The 22,078-nt window shown below is 48.4% G+C and overlaps 1 protein-coding gene across 2 annotated transcripts in view; it reads left to right on the top strand.

The window, feature by feature from the left end:
• The first annotated feature begins 7,972 nt into the window (after nucleotides 1–7,972).
• The window catches only part of ADAMTS18 (ADAM metallopeptidase with thrombospondin type 1 motif 18), a 143,640-nt gene continuing 129,534 nt past the window's right edge, over nucleotides 7,973–22,078 (top strand). For both annotated transcript variants that reach the window (XM_039226031.1, XM_039226021.1), the window contains exons 1-3: nucleotides 7,973–8,251; nucleotides 8,353–8,440; nucleotides 11,568–11,884. In XM_039226031.1, the coding sequence (XP_039081962.1) occupies nucleotides 8,162–8,251; nucleotides 8,353–8,440; nucleotides 11,568–11,884 (495 nt within the window). In that variant the 5' untranslated portion in view covers nucleotides 7,973–8,161. The remainder of the gene's footprint in view (nucleotides 8,252–8,352; nucleotides 8,441–11,567; nucleotides 11,885–22,078) is intronic.

Here is a 22,078-nt window from a genome sequence, read left to right as displayed (position 1 = left end):
AGCTGGGATGAATCTTTGCTTCTAGTCAATTCTCCAATCCAGGATAAGAAAAAATCCAAGAGGAAAATGCACCCCAAGCTGGGCACTGTGAATGGTTGCGTCCTGCCCGAGGCTGAATCGAAGTGAAATCCACTATGTCCGAGGCTTCTAAATCCTGTCCCCAAAAGGCGTCGGTAGCTCAGAGGGGCTGTTCTTGTCCTAATTTGCATATCTTCCAACTTTTGGCCACTTCTACGAGTCTGCCTGTGAGGAAGAGAGCACTATTTCCCTCCTTCCTTTTTTTTTTTTTTTAAATTTATTGAGGTGTAACTGGCACACAATATTACATTAGCTTCAGGTGCACGACATAGTGATCCAACATTTGTGTACATTGCACAGTGATCAATGCAGTAAGTCTCGTTACCTCTGTCCTCTTACAAAGTAGATACAATAGTTTTGGTCATAGGCCCCATGCTGTACATTCTATCCTCCTCACTGTTTTATAACTGGGAGTTTGTACCTCTTCATCCTCAACACCCAGTTTACTCCCCAACCCCCCTGCCCTGTGGCAACCACCAATCTGTTCTCTATGTCTATGAGTCTGGGTTTTGTTTTGTTCAATATTTTAGGTTCCACCCATAAGTGGAGCTTTGTAGGGTTTGGCTTTCTGTCCGATTTATTTCATAATCAGACATCATATCCTGGGTAATACCCTGAAGGTCCATTCTGGTCACAAATGGCAAGATCTCATTCTTTTCTATGGCTGTGTGGTAGTCCATTGCATATAGACACCACCCCTTTATTCATCTATCGATAGATACTTAGGCTGTTCCCATATCATGGCCATTGTAAATAATGCAATGAAAATGGGGATGCATCTATCTTTTCAATGTACTGTTTTCGTTTTCTTCAGGCGCGTAACCCAGCAGTGGAATTGTTGGATCATAAGGTAGCTCTATTTTTTATTTTTTTAAGGGAAACCCCATACTGTTTTCCGCCGTGGCTGTACAAGCATCATCTTCTAACACACACCTACGCGCTACACCTAGAAGCTACGGCCCTAGAATCAGGTGAGAAATATTGGGGGTTCAGTCTGGAACTTGGATGAGGGAACATTATTTCAATGACACCATCTCTAAGCAAGAGTTCACAGCCTCGGTCGAATGACCACAGGAAGAGGGTCCAAAGGAAGTTCGGGAAAGGGGAGAAGAGCTGCCATTTATTGAGCACTGGTGGTTCTGGGTTCCGCATCGGACTATTTTATTTTATTTTTTAAAGTTTATTTATTTATTTTGGGAGAGAGAGAGAATCCCAAACAGGCTCCGCACTGTGTCAGCACAGAGCCCAACGCAAGGCTCGAACTCACAAACTGTGAGATCATGACCTGACCCGAAACCAAGAGTCAGACACTTAACTGACTGAGCCACCCAGGCATCTCCAGACATTTTATATCTGTTGCTCCATTTGACCCTTAGGAAAATAAAAATAGGTGAAGGATTATCTTCTCTGTGTGAACGATGATGAGCACATTAAGACTTTGCGGTCAAGGTCACATAGCAAAAGTACTAGGATTTCTTTTGTTGAAAGTGATGGAAAACCAACTTAAAGGGAAAGAAAATTGGAAAGAGGTTTCTCGGTTTCAATGGTAGTGATTCCAAGGATCAACGGAGAGGGTGCGAGAATCATGGCCCCCACATGGAGCCTGTTTATTTCCCTCTCTCCTACTTGGTGAGTTTCCTTTTTGAGCTCAGGGGACTGGCTGCCGACATATCCAGGTTTTAGTCATCCATTGTGACAACCTCAGCTGACAGATGGGTTCATTCCCCCAAATTGTGTAGATAAACACCAGTGGATGATTCTAATAGGTCACGCTTGAGGCCAGATCCCACCAGTAATTTTTGCTTCCCCCCCCCCACCCCCCCACCCCCGCCAAAAGTGCTATTACAAGTTTGGGCAGGTCTAAATCACAGAGTAAACCAGAAAGAGGGAGATGGAAATGTGTAAAAGGCAAATTATCCTGTCCCACCCAACAATCTAATCAAACAGGCAACAAATACCACTCATTACTAGAGCGAGGATTCCATCTAAGGCCGGCCCTTTATGATTTCTATCATACTTCGATTCCTCCATGCATAAGGAGTGACTCGGAAGCATTTCAGAAGCTCTGAGTCCTGAGGACTCAGAAGCTGGGCTGGCATTTAAGTGACAGTAGGTATGGTGGGCCACAACTACCAGTTGGTGATATGTTTAGTTACATCAGAAACGACCATGTGCTGGTTAAAAGACAAATGTCTGGGCCTCATCCCAGACCTGCTTCACTAGAATATTCCTGGGGATGCCCAAGAGTGTAGTTCTACAATTCCCCCAGGTGATCTTGGTTAGTAGTAGTACTTGCCAAGCTGGCCATCCCAGGCTCTGTGAGGACTGGCTGGCCTTAGAGATGTGAGCTAGGGAATCACCAGGTCAGACGTCTGCCCTGCACGTACTGAGATCCTGGTTGTGGGGAATGCGGAGAGAATATGTCACCTAGGCAAGAGTCATTTCCCCTTCTTAGGTGGCCTGATATTTTCCAGAGCTTTTGCAAAGTCTCTCTATTCCACCCTTCCACCGTGCAGAGAGCTTGGAACTTGTCCTTGAGTCCGGTTGTGGAAATAAGTAGGTCTAGTTCCAATACAGCCTCCTCGGCTTCGGGCAAACAAACTACTTTTAATAGTAGGTCTTGGGAAAGCACTAAATATAGAACAGGGAAGCGGCACCCTCCAGATCTGGATCCACAGAGGCAGATGGTGAGGAGAGGAGTCGCCTCCTAGCACAGAGAAGGCAGGACTCGCGCGCAGGTTGTAAAGCAAAGAAGTCAAGGGCCACGTCCTAAGAAGTGCAAGGAGAGACTGAAATAAGACACAAGAGGTGGGGGGTGGGGGGTGACGTTGGTAATTCCTAAATGCTGTTTGATGACAATCTATTTCCAAAGCTGGCTGGTAAGCTAAGAGGCTGTCTGCTTCCTGCATGGTCACTGACAAATCGAAAACAAATCCGGTCACAAGCCACCTGTTGGAATTTCACTCTGTGTGTGGTGCTCACCTTGTCCTTCTGGGTGGTTATCTCTAAAGAACATGGAAAAAAGTTTGGGCCTGACATTCAGTCATCTTCCACCTCCTCTTTCCTCCCTGACTGTTTCTGAGTACTGTGTCAAGAACTTTGGCCGGAAGGAAGCCCTTCCCTCGGGGTTTCAAAAAGATAAATAGATTTCCATCTCTTTGCTCTCTTTTGGCTACAGTGTTGAAATAAGTTAAACCTTGTTTTCTGTTTCTGTTTTACCCTGTTCTGGCTTTTGATGCATGGCTTTAGATAGCTTTCTCTTTGGACCTGAAAATACTCTATCCAGGAAGCTGTCAGGACTCTGTGCAGTAAAACCTGATGAAACACTCAGTGCAGCTTTAAAATGCCAGAAGAGGGGCAGTGTCCTTCTGCTCTCTGCACCCAAAGGGGAAGAGAAAGTAAGGGTCAGTCATGGCACAGAAAGTCAGCGGTGGTGGGAGAAGAGCTGAATGTTCTCACTCTCCATGAAAGAGACACTTGCAACTTCTTTTTTTTATTTTTTTTTTATTTTTTTTAATGTTTTATTTATTTCTAGGAGAGAGAGACAGAGACAGCGTGAGCAGGGGAGGGTCAGAGAGAGAGGGAGTCACAGATTGAAACAGGCTCCAGGCTCTGAGCCGGCAGTCAGCACAGAGCCCGACGCGGGGCTCGAACCCACGAACCGCGAGATCATGACCTAAGCGAAAGTCGGACACTTAACCGACTAAGCCACCCAGGCGCCCCACTTGCAACTTCTTAAAGCAGAGACCAAGGGAAAAGTGGATACGATAATGGGGATTGTCATTTTGCCTCATGCTGGCCAGGAGGGGGTACATGACTTACGGCGTATTCTTTTGAAGAAGTGTTAAACTTATGCCAATGTAGAAGGAAGAAAAACCAATGCCTAGAACTGTATCATTGATATAATTATCTTTTTAAAATTTTTTTTGTTTTTTTTTTTTAATTTATTTTTGAGAGAGAGACAGCATGAGCAGGGCAAGGGCAGAGAGAGAGGGAGACACAGAACCCAAAGACAGTCTTCAGCCTCTGGGCTGTCAGCACAGAGCCCAATGTGGGGCTGGAACTTGCGAACTATGAGATCATGACCTAAGCCGAAGTTCGACACTTAACCGACTGAGCCCCCCAGGCGACCCTGTATCATTGTTATTAAACAAGGAGAAAAGGAGGGGTATTAAAATAGTTAAGAGTGAAACCATGCGGGGGCACCTGGGGGGCTCAGTCGGTTAAGCGCCGACTCTTGGTTTGGGCTCAGGTCATGATCTCACTCACATTTTGTGAGTTCGAGCCCCGCGTTGGGCTTTGTGCTGCTAGCTCGAGGAGCCTGCTTGGGATTCTCTCTCCCTGTCTCTCTGACCCTCCCCTGCTCAAGTTTTCTCTCTCTCTCTCTCTCTCTCTCTCTCTCAAAATAAATAAATAAACATGAGAGTGAAACCATGTAATCTTTCCATCTCTTGCTTTCCCACCATGTCCTTCCTTCCTTCCTCCCTCCCTCTCTTCCTTCTTACAAATATTTATTGAATGCCTGCTGTATGCCAGGCTCTGGGCTAAGTCTGACAGAATACAACACAGCAGGGTTTTTCCCTTTTCTCCCTTTGGTTTATGTGATGAACTGAATGTGTGTGTCCCCAATCATTCATAGGTGGGGGTTGTTGAGAGACGATTAGACCACAATAACTGGGTCAGTGCCCTTATAAAAAGAGATCAAAGAGGGCTCCCTGGTGGTTTCCAACATGTGAGGATATAGCACTCTATGAAGTAGGAAGCAGGCACTTGCCGGACCCCAAGTCTGCCAGCAGATTGGTGCTACAGTATTCTCTTATAGCAGCCCGAACAGACAGGGACAGACTACCATGAACCTTATTATTTTTTTTAAGTTTATTTATTTATTTGGAAACAGAAAGAGGGCACAAGTGGGGAAGGAACAGAGAAACAGAGAGAGAGAGAGAGAGAGAGAGACTCCCAAGCAGACCCTGCACTATTAGCCCTGAGCCCAATGCAGGGCTCTAACTCACAAAGCCTAGAGATCCTGACCTGAGTGGAAATCCAGACTCTGGTGCTTAACTGACTGAGCCACCCAGGCGCCCCTGAACTTCAGATATTCATTATAGTGTCTTAGATTTTCACTTTTAAAATCAACTAAGATTTGTGTTTCCAAATAACAGAGATGGGTGCTACTTTGCGATTCACAGCCTAAGGGCTGGACCCTGTGGTCCTGACTCTCTGTCACCATCTAGAGGTGATTTATACATATTGCAGGGCTAGTTCTTGGATGATCAAATGCATAAAATCATCTCGGAAGTGATGGCTGGCTTTGCAGGGTTTATATATTGGCCCTGCAGAAGAAATTGGATCCAGTCATCTGCAAATGGATGGAACTGGACATTATGCTCTCTCGAGCTATGAGTGTGTGAGAGATGGGTCTTGGCTTCTGTATCAAACAGTGGAGGGCTGGGATCTACTGAGTGCAGAGATTTACTAGGATATGAGAGAAGAGGGAGAAGCGGCTTACGTATCAGGTTCAAGAGGAGACCTCTCCTCCTTTGGCATCCAGTTCTTTTCTAACGCCCTTAAGTCACCTGTGTTAGAATCACCCACAGGGGCTTGCCACCGACACATATCTGAAGCCCTACACCAAATGTACTAATGCAGAGTTTCCACGGCACGTGGCCCAGGAATCTGCGTAGTAAGCCAGCATCACAAGTTATTTTCATGCACATTCAAATTTGACATCGGATATATGAAGGAACAGAAATACAGTGTATCTTCTGTTCTCACTTTTAAAGCCCACGTATAAAGTGCTTAGAAAAATATAGTCAATCCTAGAGATACCCTTCTGGTGCATTGTGTGTATTCCTATTCCACTGATTATAAGATGGAGACCACAAGAGCCTAAACAGATTATGCTGGGACACCCAACTGGCTTGTTCCATCTGGCTCTCCTTGCTGTGTGGCCTTTCTTCAGGGCCTTCCCGAGCAGAAGTGCTTGCATCTGCAGCCCCGACCTACGTCCTCGCTGCCACATCCGGTCAAACAGTCTATGCGTATTGAGCTCTCATTCGTTCTAAGCTGTGACATGGACCTCATCCTAACCCTCTCTGCATTCTTGGGGCCGGGGCAGGGTCCGCAGCCCCCTCTCCTGCTACCATCCTGGTCCAAGATGCCCTAATTATTTACCCTAATTCTACCAAGTTTGCTTATCCCCCTGGCCCGGGCTCAGCACCTCCAGTCCATATCCAAACACGATCTGAGACTTTTTTTTTAAGTGTATTTATTTATTTTGAGAGAGAGAAAGAGCACGAGCGAGCAGAGGAAGGGCAGGCAGAGGGGGCTGGGAGAGGGAGAGGATCCGAGGCAGGCTCTGCAGCGTCAGTGAGGAGCCCGACAGGGGGGCCCCAGCCCAGGAACTGTGAGATCATGACCTGATCTTCCGAAGCTGGAAGCTTGCCCAACTGAGCCACCCAGGTGCCCCTGAGACTTTTAATGAGATCATGTCATCCTCTCCACTCTCCGTCTCTCACATCTTAAATCTAACAGGTTCCTACATGCTTCCCCCTCCCACCCCCAAGTCCTATTTATTTGGCCATTAGCTTTCCGCCTCTCCCCCTGGTAACTCTTTGGCCCTTTCCCTGCCTGAAGACCTCAGCTTACCTTGTGATCCCTCTCGCCACACCCAAGACCTTCTGCCTCTCTTCCCTTGGAAAATCCGCCCGTTCTCTTTGGTCTTATTTGAAACGTCGGCTCCAAAGAGACATCTCACGCTGAGACACACACGTTTATCCCCACCCCAGCGAAACTAGATTCTGCTGTTATTCTTTCCCATTTAGGTCCCAGCATAGTGTTTGTGGCCATTTGGGGTCTAGCACTGTTGAGTTACCCAATCACAGTCTTTCCCCCTGGCCTGTGAGAACGTATTTCGTTCAGCGCCGCCAACAGAAGGGATCCAAATGTAACTGGGTCAAGGACAGGCGCGTGGCCAACGAGAGGCACGTTCCCCGCGACTGCAGCACCGCTTGACTGGGCCAAGTTCTGGGAGTCGCGGTGTTTGCGGCCCGGATCCCGTCTCGAGGAGCGGGAGGCACGGTCACGGGCAGGAGGGAGAAGGAGGAGCCGCCGCGGGGCCACCGCCAGCCTGCCGTGCGCCGCAGGCCTTGACGAGGCTCAGGGTCCCAGCGCTCCAGGCGGCTCCCCGCTCGCCAGCCCCCCGGGTTTCTCGGGTAGCTCGGCTCTCGTGGGCCCAGCTGAGCCCAGCTTCCTGGGGGTTAATAATCCCCACCTTGCAAAGATAGGGCCTTGGGGTAAATGGAGACAAAGCGAGGGGTAGCACCTGGCACTCGGGAGGCGTTCAGAGCGCTAAATGCCTCGGCTGTCTCGCCCGAAGACTTGCACGAGAGAAGTCTGCACAGGCAGCGAGAGGAGTCGCGCCGCTCACCTGGGCCTGCCGCCTCCCAGCGCGGCCCTCCGTGCGCTTAAATTACGTTTTCCAAGCCTGACCCAGGGCGCTCCCCCCTCCCTCCCCCCACCCCTGCCCCCTCCCCCTCCGCCTCCTCCCGCGGAGCGGGAGCCCGGGGATCCCACGCCCTTGCACCAGCCCGGGGGCTCGGACGGGCCCGGGAGCCGCTGGTCGCCAATCACCGTGCGGTGGAGAGGCGGGCGCTCGGCTCGGCGCGCCGGGGGAGCCAGCTGGCGCTGCTTCACCCGGGAGCCTCAGACGCGCGCACAGACAGACAGACGCACAGACTGGCGGGCGAGCGGGCGGGCAGGCACGGACAGCGTCCCCCGGCCGTCTGCGCTCCGCGGCGCGCGCCAGCCCGGGGCCCGGGGAGCCCCTCCCCACCCCGGCCCGCGCCCCCCGGGAGCGGCGGGCGGCAGCTCCGCGGCCCGGCGCCGGCGGAAGGGAGGGCGCGCGGGCGGCCGCAGGAGGGGAGGCCCCGGCGCGCGCGGCCCGCGATGTGAGCGGCGGCGGCTCCCACCTGGCGCTGCACCTGGAGCGCCGCGCTCCGGGCCCGGCGCGGAGAATGCGCGCCGCCAGGGCGCTCCGCCCGCCGCGTCCCGCCGCCCGCAGCCGCCGCGCCCGCACCTGACCATGGAGTGCGCCCTCCTGCTCGCGTGCGCGCTGCCCGCCGCCCGCTCGGGCCCGCCGTGGGCTCCGGCGGGGCTGGGGCGCGTGGCCAAGGCAGGTGCCCGCCGACGGGCGCGCCGGGAGCGGGTGGCAGCGGGCGCCCCGCGCCGGCGCCGCCGCGCCCCTCACGCGCCGTGTCACCTTTTCTCTTGCAGGCGTTCCAGCTGTGCTGCCTCTGCTGTGCGTCGGTCGCCGCGGCCCTGGCCAGTGACAGCGGCGGAGGCGGCAGCGCATTAAACGTCGGTTCGTATTTGCTCCCCACCCCGAGAAAGGGCCTTTCCAGGCACTTGTCCCTTCTTTTCTCCCCGAAAGAGAGGCAAGTGGGAAGGCGCATTCCAGCACCCCACCCTCGCCCCAGCCCGGCAGGTGTGTGCCCGTCCTGGAGAGGGTTCCTGGAGGGGTGTGTGGGGGGGGGTGGTATGTGGCAGGGACTCTGAGCTTATCAGAAGAATCAATGCCTCGAGCGGAAAGTCGCATAGTTGAGAAAACAATACTTTCCCTCGTTCACAGATGGCTTGTTTCAAAACATACTGCGGTGAGAAATTAGGAAGTGGACATTGACTAGATGGTTGATAGCCGAAGGCACTTTCCTTATTTCCTTCCTCTTCTGGGAAAGCCTGTGGAAACTAATCCTTGGGGGGGGGGAGTGGGGGGGAGTGTGAAAAAACTGGAGACCTTCCCTTCCCCCATCTCTCCTCCTCTCACTTTCCACTTGTGTTCCTTCTCTTCCTTTCCTTCTCTCCTTTTTCCTGAACTTGGGTCATGGATGCCCAAAGACTGCTTTTAGAGGGAGGAGAGCAGGTAAGCTGGAGATTGGGGGTGTGGGGGGCTTTCTCTCTTCGGAGGTTCCCAGCGGAAAATCTCCAGAACACCCTTGACTTTGCCGTTTATGAACTTCCTGATGGTGCCCATGGAAATCCTGGGTGCCGCCAGCTGCAGGAGAGCAGCTGATCCACGTGTCTAGCAAAACCTGACGTGCAGCCGGGATCCTATCATTTTTAGCCTGCAGGGTGCTCTCCTTCTGCTGCAGGAGAGCAAGGCAGACTGGGGAGAGGGGAAAAGGCAGAGTCCTGGCGTAAGGGCTGGGAAAGTGGGGGTGAGATGAGGGGAGAGGAGAAAGCCAGGAATTAACTCTTGAGAAATTCACTTCTTATCCAACCAGAGACGCTGACTGGAGTTTCTAAAAACAACCCCTCATTGTTCCGCGAGAGGTCAAATAGCTGGAGGCTTCCTCTGTTCCAGCCACCACCTGTGAGGACCTCGCGGTCAGCCAGCCCCTGAGCCAACTGATTAGATCACTGTCTATCGGAGGCTCTGCCTCTCTTCCTATCAAGGACTGAATATCGCCATCAACCTGCTCCTTCTCTTCTCCCCTTCGAGACAGACAAGTAGCTCTGTCTGCGGCAGGGGGATCTGCGGGCTGATTGCAGGGAGGGCTGGCCGGGTAAGGCTCCCCATGGCCTCCTGGCTAAGAGCAGGCAGAGTTTCCGGTGGGTTTGGGGAAGGGGGTAGGAAACCTCTTCCTGCAGGGGCACCTGGGTGGCTCAGTCAGTTGAGCGACCGACTTAGGCTTGGGTCATGATCCTGCAGTTGGTGGGTTCGAGTCCCATGTCGGGCTCTGTGCTGACAGCTCGGAGCGTGAAGCCTGCTTCCGATTCTGTGTCTCCCTCTCTCTCTGACCCTCCCCTGCTCACACTGTCTCTCACTCTCTCTCTTTCAGAAATAAATTAAAAAAAAAAAATCTTCCTGCAGAGACCTGTGCTTGCACGGGCAGAGTTTTCACACCTCGGTTTTAGCACTGTGGAGGAAGGAGGTGGCTTTTTAATAAGAAAAAGTTGCATTTAATCAAGAGTCACATACCTGTAGAACAATGTAACAGATTTTTAAGAGAGAAATAGTGTACGTCCTGCTCAGTTTTTTAAGGTTAGGAGAGGAGAAAAACTTATTTTCCCAGTTATTTTTAAATAAGCGTGCCACGGAGAGGTAGTATTTCTAGTTAAAGGAGTCAAGGAGAAAATGGGAGAGGCAGATATAAAGAACATCTAGAGAAAGGTAGTCGCTCAAGCAGTCAGAGTCACAGGTGGTTCATACACAGAAGAAAACAGTTGAAAATTATTGTCTTACTGGGATTTTTTCCCCCAAATGTAGGCTCAATTAGCATATTGCTCACTGATCCCTCTTAGCTACCGGATTTCTGTTCATTCCTGAGCTTTTCTTATTTGGTTGGTGACTCTTTTGGGAAAAGGGAAATTCCTCTTTCTTTTCCTCCTCCAGTAACCAGGGACCCAAGTGACTCAAACATGCCTCTTCGTTGTTTGGAATCTTTTCTAAACGCTTTCCAAATTAGTTTCCCATTCTGTACCTAGAAAGTGGAAATGCAGAGTGTGTTTGAACACGCAGAAGGTCCATTCCAAATCGTTTTGTGATGGTGCTTCTTAGTCTCAATGTTGTGTGATAGATAACAGTGTGCTGGCTTCAGTTTTCCAGCAGCAAATTGTGTGTGTGTGTGTGTGTGTGTGTGTGTGTGTGTGTGTGTGTTTGCTCCTCCTCTTTACAACAAGCCGCAATTAGTGCTCTAGAGAGCAATGGGGAAAGTATTTTTAAACATGCCTTCCAGGTGTTCCCTGACTGATACTCCCTTACCAACATGTCTGAGCAATTTTAAACATCAGACTCTATGGGAAAGTTCTGACAATTTTGAGGCATTTTTATGCATCCACTGTATTTTATGTTTACAGTGAAATGGGATTGTCCCTGGAAAAGCTCAGAGTAAAATGTTCAGAGCAATACAAGCGCTGGGGTTTTTATTATCACCTATAGTTACTATCGGAAATCTGAAACTGCCGGTATTTGCTCATTATCTGCGATAGCATCTCAAGTTACTCGGCAGCGGGAGTTATCATTTGAAATTTAAACTCTGCCTCCCCCTAGACTCCCAGTTCAGCTTAAGCATGAAGATATTCACCTCCTTGAGAAAAAAAAAAATCATTCATTACTTCTGTGGTTCTATAGTTAGTCTCCAAAAGATCACTTTTTATGTATGGATGGTTGTTATCGATGCCACACTCAAGTCCATCTGTCTCTCTCCAGACCATGAGAGAGAGTTGTGGCATTTTCCACAAACATTCTTGGCATTCGTGAAGACGGTGCTTGGCTTTTCGTTTTGGTAGGAATCCCTGTCCCAGAACTCAACGCAAAAGCCACAGCGTGTTCGTCATCACGAGCCGCTCTGAGTTGTTGTTAAGCGAGGCGCACGGCATAGGAAACCACGATAACTTTGAGGTGTCCATTGCTCTCTCCCAGCCTGTTGGATAGCGAGCCTTTGGCCCTGTGGTTCTGGGTGCTGACAGCTAAAACTTTCCCATTGCAGATTACGTCTTTGTCACGCCGGCAGAAGTGGACTCAGGCGGGTCATATATTTCACACGACATTTTGCACAACGGCAGGAAAAAGCGATCGGCGCGGAGTGCCAGCAGCTCCCTGCATTACCGATTTTCAGCATTTGGACAGGAACTACATTTAGAACTTAAGCCCTCGGCGATTTTGAGCAGTCACTTTATTGTCCAGGTACTTGGAAAAGATGGTGCTTCGGAGGCTCGGGAACCCGCAGTGCAGCGATGTTTCTATCAGGGATTTATCAGAAATGACAGCTTCTCCTCCGTCGCTGTGTCTACGTGTGCCGGCTTGGTAAGCACCCCGCTCTCTGGGTCCACTCCCTCTTCCCTGTGTTTTGTGTGACTTGAATGAACAGATGTCTGCAATATTAAGTGTTCTTCCAGCCAACTCGACACATTCACACTGTCAGCTTTGATACTTCTAATATTCTCAATTAATCTAATCTGCTCCCAGAAAAAGAAAATAGAATAGAACTTTAATTACCATTTAGAACATTCTTTTGATGTTTAATGGTCTGGGCCTCTTTATTCTCCGTGTTTGAGGCGATCCCCAAGGAAATTAATTTGATGGATGCCATTCGCTTTGTAAAGTCTTGAGAGACCCAGGCTTTACATAAATCTGACAAGCTGCATGCCTCTACATTGCTTTGAAACGGGGAAAACTGTATTTCAATGCAAAATTGTGCTCGGCAGCCCCGCTAAGCCCAACCTTCACTGTAGAAGGGAGGCCTTTTGTTTTCTTTGAACTAAGCTGTGTTTGTGTCCTGCTCGCACAAGACACCCTTTTAGAATGTGGTGTGGGGTGTTTGAGGACTGGCAGGACTGGGAGTGGCATCCAGGGAGGCAGCGCTCTTTAAAAGCATTTGCGACAAGTGCTATTTCCTCTCTGCGTGATCCTCGACAGCTGAGCTCCAGGCCGAGAGTATTGGTGTAAATGATACTTGTCTCAGGATGCAGTCAGATCTACGAAGCAGTGAATGCGGTTCTGGGTTCGCACTGCTGTTAAGAAGTCTCTTGCACTGATATGAGTGTGTGTGTGTGTGTGTGTGTGTGTGTGTGTGTGTGTGTTGAAACGCATCATGGCCATGCCCCGGCATAGCTGGAAAAAGCGTGAGAGAGCCCAAGTGAGGGTGTAGTTCGTGATGTACAGGGGGTATCAGGACACAGAGTAAGAGCGGATGGCGTGGATGCCAGCGAATGAAAACTCCTGTGTTCTTCACCCGTCGAAACTTTATGATTTGGCTTCTTTTTCACATTGTGACCTGAAATTTAGCTAACACCTTTCATTGCAACTGGAGTTTTGATATTCTGTGGTATAATGTTGCAGTATGGAGTGAAGCAAAGACTCAAGTCCCAACTAAGCTTCATCCATTTAAATGATCCATGTGACTCACTAATGACATGGCTACGCACACGCACCGAGAGATCTGGGCATTTGTTGTTGTTGTTGTTGTTTGGCTTGATTGTGATGGGTCTTCCGCTCTTCTCTGGGCATTCTCCCGTATTTCCCCATATCCCGCCTGGTCCAGTATCCCCATGTCTTCAGGAGTTTAGGCGCCTCACCATAGTGGCTTAAAGCATCCTATTCCCCATAACACTGTGGAGGGGCAAGTTAATAACCTCTATATGCCTTAGTGTCTCCATCTCTAAAGTGGGAATAACAAGAGCGTTTCCATCACAGAGCTGTGGGGATTAAGTGACTTCTTCCATGGACAATGCAAACGCAGCTCCTGGCAGGGAATAATTTCTCCTAGCTGTTCCTGTTCCAGCGAATGTTAGCCGCCTCATGTTTACCTCTCTTGGGATTCCACTCTCTGCGAATGATAGGAAATCTGATCAGTTGCCTCCTATCAATAGATATCAGGTTATTTCTCGTGAGGGGGAGATTCACCGGGAGCAAATGACCACTTAACAAATGGGAATGAGGCAAGTTAAAAGCTTCCATGTTTGTGATGGATGTGAAAGACTTGGCAGCCACATCTGCCTTGCGTAAGGCCGATGTGAATTGGAATCGTGACATTCGGATCTTGTCCCCACTACTCCACAAGCCAGGTGCCTGGGATCAGTTAAATAACGTTTCTAGGTCTCAGTTTCCTCTCCCAAATCATGTAAAACGGTTTCCCAGACCACTGCCATCTCTAGGCATCTGACTCTGATTACCGATTTGTTGACCCTGGCAGGGCCCTCGTGGTATGGGGTAGGGTGAACATCAAGCTGACCCCCACCTCTCCGTGACCCTGCCAAACGACTATGAAACACAAACACACACACCCATACTTGATGAGAAAAAAACAACAAGAAAGAAACCCGAAAGAGGAGAAAACCACAACTGAGAAACTGGACGCCACGCTGAGTTAATTTTTGAAACCTTGTGTTGAAGCATAACGTACATACAGAAACATGCACAATGAATATGCAGAAAAATGCAAAAATCATGGCGTACGGCCTAATGAATTTTCACAAAGTTCGCACCCATGGACCCACCACCGAGATGAAACAAGACATTCCCAGTGTTCTAGAAGTGTCTATTCCCCAGTAACTACCCCCACCCCCAGAGGTAACCACTATCCTAACCTCCAACTTTAGCCAATGTTGCCCATTTTAATATTTTACATAAGTAAGATTATACAATATTCCTCCATATGAATATTTCACCGTATTTCCATTTAGATGTTGGTGGGTATTTAAGTGTTTTCTGGTTTGGGCTGCTCTGGAGTACTGCTGAACATTCTTGTCTATGCCTCTTGGTGAGCATATGGACACACTCTGGGAAGTACACCTAACAACGAGTTGTTGGGTGTGGTTGTACTAATTTGCACTAATTTGTACTAGTTGCACTAATTTGTAGTTGTACTAACTCCCATCAGAGTGTATGGGAGTTCCAGTTGCTCCACATCCTCATCAACACTTATTATTGTCTGTTTTCCATCTTAGTTACTGAATTGATGGACGTGAAATGGTTCCCCATTATGGGTTCAGTTTGTGTTGTCCTGATGGTCGTTGAAGTCGAGTACTGCTTCTTATGCCGATCGGCCATTTGTATGTCCTCTTTTGTAACCCGTCTATATCCTACAGACAGATAGTATAAATGTTTCCAGCCTACACTGTGGTGTTTTCCCCTTTTCTCTGTAAATAGAAACAAGAATTTGGAGCAAAACCACTGCTTCACTTATACGACATCTCTGTTATTATGGCTACGAATCTCTAACGATGCATTCATCTGGTCGGGAAACATAGCAGTAGTGAGCACTGTGAGATCATCTGAGGTACCACAGTGAGGAGACACTTCACCAGGAACATTGAGAGAGGGCGAAGGGGAGAAATAATCATGGCAGGAGGAAGACTTTTTCATCCTTCTAGCCATCTAGAACACATAGACCTTGCCCTGCTTCTTTGGCCAAACAAAGGGCTATACCTTCGCTAAAGTGAATTAGCGGCTACTCTAACGGACCCAGAACAGTGAATAATTTAAGAGTTCATGAGAGGGCAAACCTCTCAATGCTTTTCGGAGAGACTCAGCAGAGTTAACATGCTAAAGGAGACGAGCAACTCTCCTTGCCTTGATGCAGAAGCGGACAGGAGCCGAATGAGACTGATGAGTAGGGCCTCTTCCACGTGAAGGCTCTACGTCAGGGTTTCTACCCCAATGGAGCTGGGTGACCCGCATCAGAATGCCTTTAGAGGTTACAGCAGCCTCCTGGGGTGCATGCAATGTGTCTCAGGGTAGTAGGTCATCCTTACAAAACAAAGGACCCCTGAGAGAACTAACCATTATCTCAGTTGCCAGGGAAGCCCCAGGAGAGAAGGAGAAAGTGGAGGAGGGTTACGATAATGAAATATACGTGTATGTATGTGTATGCATACATGTATATGTACACATTCCATCGAGGATTTCTCAGGCAGGGGATTCCCCTCAATAACTCATCACTAAACTGTGCTTAAAATATTTTCTTAAAGTGCACGCCCCTCCCCACAGCTGACGGGGCTCACTTTAATCAGGAGTTGAGCAGGCCATTATTTACTTAGAAGAATGGACAGAAAAGAAGTTGCAAACTTCCCTGGGTGAATCCTGCCTCCCGCGGTGTCCCGGCATGATTATTTTTAAAACTTTTGAATGCGTTTAGACAAGAACTGGCACACTCCAGCTCCTCACTGCCCCCTACGTCTGACTGCCTCACATTCTGTGAAGGTGTCTTGGGTTTGTGGACTTTGTCCCCGGATCTCCGGGTTGCAGGTGAACTGAATATCATCACCATCTGCCATGTACGTCCCTCCAACCATATCTGGCCCTCTTTGACGAGCACAGCGAAGGGAAGGTCATTACCTCCATCCAGGGAGCCTGTGCTGTTGTTGGGAATCTCTTCTTGATGTTGAACTACAACCTACCTTCTGATGACTTCCACCTGTATCAATTTTGTCTTCTCGGATGATAGAACGAATGTGCATCTTCCTACATACTGAGAGATCTAAAAGGCCTTTCTGCTCAAAAATGTTTCACCTCAGGGCTCCTTTTTTTTTTTTTTTTTTTTCTTCAATCTGGACCGGTGGTTTTCAGAGTGGAGTTCAGAGTTCAGAGTTAATGCAGTGATCTGCTGCATTAACTTTGCCTGAGGTGTTGAAAATTTGAATTTCTTTACCCGCAACAGAAGGTCAAAGAGGCTAAGCTCAGGAATGTGTGTTTTTCTAATTCTCCAAGTGATTCCCAATGCATACTAACAGGAGAGAACCATTAGATCAAGACGTTAAACAAATAGGCAAATTGTCTTAATAACCACTGTTGGGAAAGAAAAGAATTGTTTTTGGTTGACAGACTGATCCCACTTCTTTCTTACAAATTTTTTAATGTTTTATTTATTTCTGAGAAAGAGAGAGAGGGAGAGAGACAGTGTGAGCTGGGGAGGGTCAGAGAGAGAGGGAGACACAGAATCTGAAGCAGACCCCAGGCTCTGAGCTGGCTGTCAGAACAGAGCCCGACACGGGGCTCGAACCCACGAACCGCGAGATCATGACCTGAGCCGAAGTCAGACGCTTAACCGACTGAGCCACCCAGGCACCTCAGACTGATCCAATTTCTAAAACTTAATGGAAATGTCCTTTTATAAGAACTAGCTGAAAAGACACATTGCATGATTATTCTTCTATTCAACAACTACTGATTAGCTTCTGTCTGGCACCTTTCAGGGTACAGTGGATAAAGTCACAAGCATGTTGGATGCCATATTCTAGTTTCTAGAAAAAGTTCATAGCATAGGGTTTGAAAAAAGGGGGGGACGCATAGGCAAATAGTTCTAAAAGCCACCTCTTGGAAATTTACCATGCGCATTAGCATATTAGCAACTTAGAAATACCCTACATTAAAGAAATTGGTTTAAGCCTAGAATTTTCCTAACAGTCTGGCACTAACAAGAAAACCCAAGCGATGATTCCCGAAAAATATCTATTACATATTGATTTCAAACCGGTGAGAGATGTTCCAGTAATAAAAGGATTTCATGACCCTATAAGTGGCCATATATTCCCATAGAGTTAGGGAAACTTTAGGTTTAAATGCAATTAGGAAAAGTCTTTTCTGTAATACATTTCATACCTTTTAATATGCTAATGTGTATTGTGAAGCTTCAAGAGGTGGAATTATAATACTAATTGGGCTGCTCCCCTCTCTTGAAGGCATGTGTTCATCAATAACTTGTCCAGATTTCTGTGGTTCACCCTAAAAGAGCAATTTCTAGCTCTAAGATTCATTGCACTTTATGGGCACCTGATAAACCTAATTACCACGTGTTCCTGTTGGGGAAATACATCCTTGCTTAACTCTCGCTCTAAGCTCCATTCACAAGGTGAAGGTCAAGTGCCAAGGCATGCGGAAACTACCACCGTATTGCTTGTCTGCCCAGATCTGTGCTAAGTGTACTTGGTACTTTACCTTTGATGAGTAATGGTGAGCAAGCACCCCGCTGGAGAAGAGTGGAGGGGTGCTTGGCTGCCATCTTGTGTCGTCTCTGATCAGGGCCCAGCCTCAGCACTGCATCGGAGCTCAGCGGAAGGCGTGCTGGAGATCCCTCCGGCCTGAGTTCCTGACACCACCTAATTTTTGTCCCTCAGTTTTCTTCCACTTACTTTCCCTTTGTCCCCAACAATTAAACCGTAAGTGGTGTTTCTCCTCCATGGCTGGCTGCCCCAATGTCCTCACGTCTTTCTTTGGTGGTGGCCTCTTTAGACTGTGACGGCAGGGACCCATTCTCCAGAGAGCCTGGGTCCCTGCGAGGAGCTTTGGAAGCAGTTGGGTTTCAATAGGCGGTAGGAAAGCTTTGATCTCCCCTTTTCAGAGTCATTTTATGACTCAGAAGGATCAGCCATTGAGTTGTCGTTTGCTGGCCACTGCCTGCCTTATAGTCTTTAGAAAGCTCGTTTCCATTCACGAAAGGGCTGAAGTTAAATGACCTTAGTCCAGACGTGCAGAAAGAAACTCCGCTCTCTTGCTTTGTGGGGCCTTGTTAGCTAAGCAGGGGTTTGCTGAATTACATATACCCCCTTGGAACTTCTCATTCACTTGAGAGGATCATGTGAAATTAAGGATTAGACTGGGCTGTATTTACAAGCTTTTGGATACAGGCTGACCCAAATCAGAGATGTTTTCTTGGGTTATTGGTTCATCAAGGGTAAAAAGATTTTTTTGTTGTTGTTGTTGTTATTTTGGCCACTCTTCAGCCATGATTTGTAAAGACAGTTATTTGCTCAAAGCAGTACTTTTAGCAAAATGCCATCTAATTTTTTTTGAAAACCTAGCCAGGGTTCTTGCCAGAGAGCAGGATCCCAAGGCTGATTTGGCGGGGGAGTGCCCCCGTGGAAGGGCAGAGGGCTGACTCTGCCCCCAGGCTCTCTGCTTGGTAGAGGAGCATAATCTCCAGCCTCCAGAAGTGTGAGTGCCAGGCTTTCAGCATGCCTCTGCCCCTGCGTTTTCATCTGTAACGTGGCTGAAACTCTGTCGCTCTCTGGGGACCATGGCAACACACAATGAGCACTTAGCCTGGCACTCACTGGGTGCTCCATCCTTCGTTGCTCTTGGCTTTGGGCTAGGAGGGGGTCTGGGAAGGAAATGGCAATGGCACTCCAGTCCTGGGGCCTCCTCAAGCCTGTCAAAACAGGAAGAGGGCACCTGGGTGGTGGCAGCATCCCACCGAAGATATTTGGAGATTTTTATCGGGGAGAGTAACCATTATATTACCCACCATGAAGAAAGGAAGCGAGAGAAAGATTAAAAGGGAAGGATCAGCCAACACAGGAAGGTCTGGATGGAGGCAGGTGTAGTCGAGAATATAGGATCCTGGCTTTGAGCTCAGACTTAGAAGTCCCAGGACTGACCTCAAATCACTGGCCTCTCCATGCTTCATTTCTTCATCGGGAAGATGAGGAGAATGGGGTTTATGGATGCCGACTTGGAAGAGAAATACTCTATGGGTAACGCTTAAAATAGTGCCTAGCGCCTAGTAATAATGTTGGTGGTGGTAATGGGAGAGTAATACTTGTCACGATTGCAGACCTCCTTCCATAAAGGCGTTTCCAACATTGGCTGATGCCAACCCTCCTTACCACCCGCAGACAGGAAACTTGTAGCCAAGATAATCATAATAGTTTCTATTTATTGAGCACTTCCTGAGTTATTCAAACTGGAGCCATGGAGAGGAGGACTCAGCTAAGATGGATGGAGGCCTTCATAATATTTAACTGCCAGGGAGCACATGGGTGTTCAAGGTCTAAAGTGGCATTCCCTGCCCCATGCACTACAAAAAGACCTAAGTACTTAAAAACAATCAAACAAAACCCAGCGTCATATTTTTAGGCCCCACTTCTGAGATTTCTGTGGATCCCGGGTAGAGCCAAGGTGTCCATTTGAGTAAAGGAAAGAAAAAGCTTCCCAGATGGTCCCACCCCAGGGCCCTGTTGACCGAATTAGTGTCCTGAGTGTGTCTGTGAAGAATCTTCTCGGGAGACGGGGTGGCTGGAACACCTTTGGGCTGATTGTTTTTGCTTGACGGATGCATTACAACGCGTAAGTGTGACTATCGGTGCTCTAGCTGGCATCCGCCGGCGGGCAGGGGTGCCTCGTGTGGATTGAAATGCAGATCATTCTGGTTTGTGTGTCCTGGCAAGCTTCACTGGCAGGTAGAATGGTTCCGTCTTGGGCTAGGTTAAGCAGAAAAAAATACAGTTTTTGGCTCAGAGATCACTCAGATTCATTCCCCACCCCCTTCTTGGTCCTAGGATGGTCAGCCTTCGGCAAGGCTGGGGCCAAGGTACAGTGATGTCATCACTATGGTCTTTCTCTGACTCCGTTCTTTTTGTGCCTGCTGGCCTTTTGCGTTCCAGGGAGGAGTTCAATGTTTCCTTGGGTGCCTGGTGTCTCTCGTGACTTACTCAGCAGTGACACATTAGTTGGAACCTGTACCCTATGTGACAGCAAGTGCGTGGGGCTCTGGACTTTATTCCCTCGCTCATCTGCCCGTAAGCCTCGGGGCCACGCTCCACTCACCTGTGTATTCCAACAAATGCTGGCTTCACTTATGTACTGATATGTGGATTAATGCATAGAAGGAGGTCAGGGGTGATGTACACCAAGCCAAGGATTCTAATTATTGGTTTGAATCCCCTTTGAAACTAGAGTTGTGTGTGTGTGTGTGTGTGTGTGTGCGCGCATGTGCGCGTGCATACATGTATGCTCATGTACCTATGTGCACATGTAAAATGTCCATAAATCATATTACTCAACACTTTTCCCGAAGCATTCTTGTGATGGGAACGGGGAGTGCTTGGAACTAAAGTGTATCTAGGAGTTCCTTCCTTATCGGTACCCGGACATCTATCTTATTCTTTCAACCGCCGCCTGTTATTCCCTTCTGGTTAATGTTTGTTTCCAGTCTTTTGCTGTTGCTGAAAAGCGCACGCATATAGATGAGTCTTCTTAGTTGCATGCAGTTCTATGTTTCACGAGAGAGAGGCACGGAGAGACCTCCCCTGTGGAAAGCCGAGTCATCAAACACATGCTAGACATTAGCTATGGCCAGAAATTTCGTTGCTGATATTGATATTAGCCACCCAGCATCACGGGCTCTGATGGGTTGTAAATCACGCATAGTTACTGAGAACTCCCTTCATCTCGGTCTTCCATGAGCCTAAGAAAGCCACTGAGGTGAATGGGCCTCTCCAGCGGGACATATGTGCTGGTAAAATCGCGTGGTTTCCCGCCACTGGCGATAGACAGTTTAAGAGAAAGTGGTACTGATTAATTTGTGAAGTCCAAATATAAACGGGCCCAGCGAGCACTGCCCATTGAAGCTTCCATGACCCATTCTCTTTGCCTGGGCTTTCTACCCATCTCTGTCCACCAACCCAGGAGTTCCCTTTCAGTTACATCAAGTTTTTTCTGTGAAAGGCTGTTCCCACGGTTTCTCTAGCCAATTACAGAGCGGAGCACACTCAAATACCATAATACAAGTCTGGTGAGAGTGTACTATCCGGACGGCACACTCACCTCTCCTGAAGCGATGCCTTTGATGTAGCCAAGGATTTCATTTGTGGCTGAATTCTTTTGATTGCTTATTCATGCCGCTGAGCTCCGGAATATTTTATCTGCCCTTATTACCACCACAAGTCAAGGGGAATGCTTGCTCTCTAACATAAATTACATAACGCACACCGCTAATTTACTGGAAGTCGGTTGCCCTTATTTGAGAGACGGCACTTGAAAGGGGCTGACATAAGCTAGAAAGAGGAGATTATCTCTCCAGTGATTTGCCGACTTCTCCTGCAGCGGACTGCTTTTTAGTGTCCGCGGGTCCATTCTGTGACTTGACGATCCCTTTCTTATTGTTCTTCGCCACTTCCAGAAGGCAGAGGAAGAGTTACCCAAATTAATTTCTCTGTGGATGAACAATGAACACAATTCGTCCCTGACCTTGATTGTTGAGTGTAGGTCTGTTTGATGCCGTACAGAGACATGGTGGAGAGAAAACACTACTTAAATGCACTCTTGCGTTTTTTATATACTTGATAGAATACACGCACGCATGCACGTAGGGCCTGTGTTTTCCTATGTCTTAGTCTTTATCTAGCATTTTGCAATCCTTGTTTTCTAGTAGGCTGCATGGAAGCAAGGTGAATTCCATGCTTTTAAAAGGGTTCTTTTTGTGCGTAAAGCAAATACCAATTTCTGTTTAATCCTGCATATGTAACAATGTCATTTATGATTAAATCACATCCAGGTCAGTGATTCTTAGCATAGAGAGCCTTTGAAAAAACACAGATGCCCAGATCCCACCCCAGACCAGAAGCTGAATATCTAGGGGCGGGGCCCAGGCATGAGCATTTTTTAATGGCTCCCAGTTGCTTCTCATGCACCATCAGGACTGAGAACCCCTGGTCCAGATAAATGCCAGAGGCTTCAGACGCGCTGTCACCTTAGAAATGCCTCACGCGATAGTTTAAGAAG

The sequence above is a fragment of the Hyaena hyaena genome, unplaced genomic scaffold (genome assembly GCF_003009895.1).
Source record: "Hyaena hyaena isolate Hyena2069 unplaced genomic scaffold, ASM300989v1 scaffold_1, whole genome shotgun sequence".
Taxonomy (NCBI): Eukaryota; Metazoa; Chordata; class Mammalia; order Carnivora; family Hyaenidae; genus Hyaena; species Hyaena hyaena.
Note: the sequence above shows the minus strand (reverse complement) of the source record. Positions and strands in the feature narration are given on the sequence as shown.